The following is a 6,309-nucleotide window of genomic DNA, read 5'->3' on the forward strand; positions in this document are numbered from 1 at the left end:
AGCACACCGTGCTCAAAAAGATATAAGTGAAGCATAGAGAGCAATTCTAACAAGTCATAGCATAATTTTGGCTTTCTCAAATAGGTGTGTCCAGCAAGGATTCATGACTAAAAATAAAAGGCAAAACAAGCAAAGACTCATATCATACAAGACGCTCCAAGCAATACTCATGATATGTGACGAATAAAAATATAGCTCCAAGTAAAATACTGATGGTTGTTAGAAGAAAAAGGGGATGTCACTCGGGCATCCCCAAGCTTAGTTGCTTGATTCTCTTTGGATAATAGTTGGGATGCCATGGGCATCCCCAAGCTTAGGCTCTTCTTACTCCTTATTCCTTCATCCATCGTAATATCATCCAAAACTTGAAAACTTCAATCACACAAAACTCAACAAAACCTTTGTGAGATCCGTTAGTATAAGAAAGCAAATCACTACTATAAGTATTGTTGCCAACCCATTCATATTTTATTTGTGCATTATATCTACTTTATTCCAACTTTTTTATAGCAAAAACTCTTTAAAGGAAACCATAGAATCATCAAAACAAGCAAACAACACAAAGAAAACAGAATCTGTCAAAAACAAAACAGTCTGTAGCAATCTGGATATTTTGAATACTTATGTAACTCCAAATATTTTGAAAAATTAGGACGACGTGAGTAATTTGTATACTAATCTTATAAAGAAAGAGTCAGTATTTTATCGCACTTCTTTTAAAAATGAGAATTATTTTTCTGGGCACAAAAGTTTCTGTTTTTAGTAAGATCAAAACAACTATCACCCAACATGATCCAAAAGTCTTTGCTTGGCACAAACACTAATTAAAACACAAAAAACACAATCATAACAGTATAATAATTGTGCAAACACTTAAGAACAGAAATTTAAAAAAAGACAAAAATAAATTTTATTCATTGGGTTGCCTCCCAACAAGCATTATCGTTTTATGCCCCTAGCTGAGCATATTGAGCATGCTCTTTTGTAGGGTTTCATGCGCTTTAATCATGGCTGGAACAAAGAAGTTATTATTCAGTTTTATGCCACGCTATACATCTCAGGAGAAATTGGAAATACCTCTACCTGGACTCTGGAATGGATGACTCGCAGAGAGAGAATCAAATGTTTGGCAGATCATTTTCTGGCCCTGATAAATATTCCTCAATGTGAGTTTGAGAAGGACAGAGATCACAGACTGCCTTCATGGCCGGCTTTAATGTTTAATTAATGTTGTTTCTTTTTTTTAATATGCATGCATTTATTTTTTGTTTTTGCGCCGCCAAAATGGGTCCAGCCCAACGTTGGACGCACGCGCCGACCCAAATACGAAAGCGGACATCTGTATCCGTCTGGCCGGCTCAAACGGAAAAAAAAAAGCAAACGAAATCGCCGTCCGTTTGGGTCGGCCAGTTGGAGTTGCTCATTGGCTCGTTCCGCTGTCCCCAAAACTTTGGCACGGCCGTAGCGCACATGATCGATGGCTCTGGCTGTTTGTTCATAGCCTCATAGGCATTCCCTGTCTTTCCGACGCGACAGACAGAGGGAGAAGGTCAATTCGAGGAAGCGCGGAAACGGAAACATGGCAGTTCGGGCGGCAGAACCCAAAAACCGAAAGCAAAAGCGCGCGCCCGCGGCCCACCCAAAACGGCCATGGCAGCCGACGGTTACTCCGAATCTTCTGCCGCAGACCCCTCTCCCAGGCTCCCGCTCCAATGCAAGACATGCATACCCCACGTATCCACGGCCGACACTGCCCGCATCGCCATTAGCGGGCCGATTAGCTAACAAGATCCCATTCATTTTCCTGCATCACCAAGCCCGTAAATCTCTCCAAGCCTGCATCGCCATTAACGGGCCAATTAGCTTACTGTTGTAAGAGTACCGTACTCCGTTAAGAAGATCACATTCATCTCTCCGAGACTGCCTTTCTTTCTAAAAAAGATCTACCTAAAAACCAAGCGTACGAAGGAAGATTCACGCGGTAGCAGCTGATGCTGAATCACCAAAGTAGGTCCATCCAAAATCGCATTGAATATTCCAAATTTCAGCAGTAGTAACCGACGCCCCGGTCATGTACACAGAAGAATACAGCCTTTGCTTTTTTGTACTTACAGCTATGATGCCAGCCACGTTACTATGAAAATTTTTGGACGGAAGCAAATTAAGGACGAGGATTGGCATTTCCATACTAAAATACAAACAAGCAACCAATTTTCAGATCTCAAATTCCATCACATTCCACATCTCAACCCGATTTCAGATCTGGAAATCCAAAGAGGCAGAAAAAGAATTTGCATTGCAGGGCAAGAGCGATTGACCATAACCATAATTAATTAGATAAACAATGCACTATTTGTTTTCGACACCATCACAAGGATCTTGCTACGCTAAAAAACCTCGACAAATCAAGCTGCTACGGTAAAACGGAGGCTCGGGGACGAACCCTCGCCGCCGCCGTCGTCGTTTCACCCACAGATACACCTCCAAGGGTACGCCGGATTGAACCAGAGCACCCCGACCCGGATGTAAAAATTTACAGTCTAGAACACACAATCCTGGACTACCACCGACACAGAACAGGGGAAAACTGCTAATGGAAACTGGTTTGCCGGAGGACGGAGGCTCTACTTCTTGGCCTTCTTGGCGGGGGTCTTCTTGGCGGGCGCGGCCTTCTTCACCGGCGCCGACCGCTTGGTGGGCGGCTTCCTGGGGGCGGCCTTCTTGGGGGTGGCGGCGGCGGCGGGCGCCTTCTTCCCTGGCGCGTCCTTGGCGGAGGTCTTGGCGGCCTTGGCGGGGCGGCCCCGAGGCTTGGCGGGCGCCTTCGTCTTGGCGGCCGGCTTGGGCTTCGCGGCGGCCTTGGTGGTCTTGGCTGGAGCCTTGGTCTTGGCGGCGGCCTTGGGCTTCGTTGCCGCCTTGGGCTTGGCGGCGGCCTTGGTGGTCTTGGCGGGGGCCTTGGCCTTGGGCTTGGCGGCGGGCTTCTTCTTGGCTGGGGACTTGGCGGCGGGCTTCTTGGCCGGCGCCTTCTTCGCCGCGGGCTTCTTCTTGGCTGGCGCCTTGGTCTTGGGCTTCTTGGGCGCTGCGGGGGCCTTGGTGAGCTTGTAGGAGGCCTTGACCTTGGTCAGCTTGCCGGCGGCGACGAGCTTCTTGATCTGCGTCAGCATGAACTTGCGGAAGTTGGCCGGGAGGTGCGCCTTGTGCTTGTCCTCGATGTACTTGGCGATGGCGACGGTGCTCGACCCGCCTCTCTCCTTCAGCGCGGCGATCGCCTCCGCCACCATCTGCGCAAAAACAAGCACGCACGAACAAAGCCAGTCAGATCAAGGCGAACACGAACGAACAGAGAGCACGACGAGCGAACAGAGAACGACAATGGAGCGAGCGAGATTCGGCGACGGTCGGGGGGTTTACCTCAGCGTAGGTCGGGTGGGCGGGGGCGGCCTTGGGCTTCCTCGGGGCGGAGGGCTTCTTCACCTTGGGCGCCTTGGGGGTCTTTGCGGCCTTGGCCTTGGTCGCCTTGGTCGTCTTGGCGTCGCCGGCGGGGGCGTCAGTCGTGGTCTCCACGACGGGGTCGGCGGTCGCCTCCACCTGAGGCACCGGGATGTCGGCGGCAGCGGCGTCGGTCGACATTGCGGCGGGAAAGCGAGGGGAGAGGGGAGCGCTGGTGTGTTTTCGCCGGAGGTGAGAGAGATGCGTGTGAGCTGGGTGAGGAGGTCAGGGCGGAGGAGACGGTGGTTATATAGTGGGAGACGTCGGGGAGACGGGGAAGGCCGAATGCCGCGCGCTGATTGGTCGAGGGGGCGTTGCCACGGATCGCCCCCCTAAGCAGCCGTCATCAAACCTGGCGCGTCCGATCCGTTCCCATCCGACGGCCAGCAACGCGCCCCATCCGATGCCGCGGATTCAAGCCCCCCCTAGTTGGCCGGCCGTCTCGCGAACCAGCCTCCAGACTTCCAGAGTGTGCTTCTCCTCTCGATTTCCGATCAAATATCGCTCGATCGGATGCACCAATTCGAATGCAATTTTTTTCACTGTGTAGGCAAGGATCATGGCTTTGTAATGAGATTGAGTTTGTGTGATTTGGTTGAGTATTCTGGGAGAAATGAGCCGGTGATCAGGGACTGGTCGGGATGGTGCCTTGGTGGGAGTTTGGTGGAGATTTCCGGCCGCCGGCACGGGGTGCACCGGCGAACAATGAGATTTTCCGGCATGGTCGTGTAGCTGGTTAACGTAGCATTCCGTAGGTTCAAGAATCACGTCGATCCGACGTCGTTTTGATAGGCTACGAGTCGATGGAACACGACCCAAGTTGCACAACTTGTGGAGACCTTTGCTGGTGGTGTGTGAGTTCGGCCGGGCTTTGCACTGTTTGCCGGCGCGATGGCCGGCCGGCTCGCCGGAGAACCGCCGTGCTCCGGTGGTTGTGGACATGGGGAAGGCTACCCAGCTGCTGCATTTGGGTTGTCACACTTGAACTCGGATGAATTTGCACCGGAGTGATCAACACTTGTTCCTGTGGTTGGGGAAAGTCTACCAGGTGATACAAGTTGCCTTGTTCTACCTCTCAGATCAAATTTCATCGTAATTTCAGATGGTTTCCCGATGCACAACTCAAATATCAGCTAGTCTTTGATGGAACGACGATCAGGATTGGAATTTTTGAAAGTTTTTCGTACTGTTCGGACCAAGAAACGTGTCCAGGAAGAGGGCAAAGTTGGTTGGGTGTGGTGCTCTCTGCCAAACATGATGAACGATCGAGCTGATCACAACATTCCAACACATGGAATTCACAAGGTTTCGAGCTGATCCTATAGTTCGAAAATGCAAACGACGAGTCAAATACTGCAAAGAGGATGAGAGAATGCAAATTGCTTGTTTGTGCCAAACCGAGTACCAGAAAGCTCTGCATGGTCTCGGCTCATCGTGAGCCCGGGTAATCATGCTACTGGAACCGGTGTAAACATGTGCAAACTCAATAACTAGTTTCATGAAGATGTTAAACATTCAAAAACCTGATGCATCCTAATCAAACTGCGGCATCGGACCAGGGACAAGATCGATCAACAAGAGCAAATAATGGGCGTACGTGGCGTGCACGCCAGTACACAAACAAGAGGTGTTCTTGGCAGGGTGCACAGGTGTTCCATCGGCTCAGTCATGCATATGTGAGCTCACTAATCATCGCATCAATTCATGGAACTGGAGTTAACATGCTCACTGATAGCATAATTTAACCATTCTTTCACTTGATGCACCGGTTAAGTTGACCGTTCCACCTAATTTGACATCACTATCCAGTATCCACCATCCCATCTTTGTTTAGCACCTCAAAAAGATGCAATTGCCACGGAGCTTATTCCGCCCAAAACAACTTGCCATCCCTAGCAACATGATACTATTTTGGGGTATATAATTCTCTAGGTTCAGGTGCCACTAGCTGGTGAGGATGATGCGTGTATGTATGGGATAATTATCCTTAGCTTTTGTGTAACCATGGCGAGTGGTGGACAATAGCTTAAGACAGATATAGTGTTAACATTGACGAGTGGTGGACACATTATGAACTAGTTGATGAGTTTCGCGGGATGAAGTGGGTTACCGCTATGCATGATCGATGTGTGCACCGTGTGACAGCCGTACCCTTGTTGTGTAGTACGCGGTTGCACATGAGCGTGTACGACGGCAAAACCAGCCGAAGTACCTCTTTCACTTAACCAACACGCATCACCGAGCAAGTAGTCAAATGATCATGGATCAATCAAGTTTGGTTGGTTATCGCCGGCGCCGACATCAATTTGTTGAAAAATTCACGCAGCGTGGGAGAGTGGGAGTACTCGACAATGATGGCGGCACACAAAATGCACATTTATAGGAACCATGGCGTCGGTGATGCAACTCGCCTTTTGGAAGATCTGGGCCCTCTTAAATGCAAATTGTCACATCACTTGTTCTTCAAAAACATATTGTGGACCGTGGATCAGCCAAAGTGTTGGGGTTGGAAAAAATGCAGTCCCTCTTGAACCAATATCAACAAGCGACATATCGTATGTTCAGATGTTGCTAGTCGCCTAGGATGGATGGTCAACTGATGCACGACATACATCTTTTGTGAAGGAAGCGGACACGGCATGATGAGGGGAAGTTGATCATTACATGAACGTGTCGAATTAGAAAATAGACTACACGTTAAGGGAACCTTCAAGAAATCCCAACTTTTGACAATAGTAGACCCACACCCCTCTCTCACCACCACTCCCTACCGCGAAAATGAAACCTAACATATCATGCAAATTGAGCAAGTCATAATGATGT

At 49.3% G+C, this 6,309-nt stretch overlaps 1 protein-coding gene across 1 annotated transcript; it reads right to left on the reverse strand.

Moving 5' to 3' along the window:
• Positions 1–2,313: 2,313 nt before the first annotated feature.
• Positions 2,314–3,720, reverse strand: LOC123105439 (histone H1-like). The gene is made up of 2 exons (XM_044527507.1): positions 3,409–3,720; positions 2,314–3,278 (listed from the first exon to the last, which is right to left on the reverse strand). The coding sequence occupies exons 1-2, from the start codon at positions 3,625–3,627 to the stop codon at positions 2,625–2,627; spliced, it is 873 nt and encodes a 290-aa protein (XP_044383442.1). The 5' UTR covers positions 3,628–3,720; the 3' UTR covers positions 2,314–2,624.
• Between the last annotated feature and the right edge of the window lie 2,589 nt (positions 3,721–6,309).

Source organism: Triticum aestivum, chromosome 5A (genome assembly GCF_018294505.1).
Source record: "Triticum aestivum cultivar Chinese Spring chromosome 5A, IWGSC CS RefSeq v2.1, whole genome shotgun sequence".
Lineage (NCBI taxonomy): Eukaryota > Viridiplantae > Streptophyta > Magnoliopsida > Poales > Poaceae > Triticum > Triticum aestivum.

Bases quoted from the DNA above. Each gene is read 5' to 3' on its own strand.
- LOC123105439 (XM_044527507.1), bottom strand. From the start codon at position 3,627: ATGTCGACCGACGCCGCTGCCGCCGACATCCCGGTGCCTCAGGTGGAG. The intron at 3,279-3,408 runs GTAAACCCCCCG...GTTTTTGCGCAG, and splicing joins CCCACCCGACCTACGCTGAG to ATGGTGGCGGAGGCGATCGC.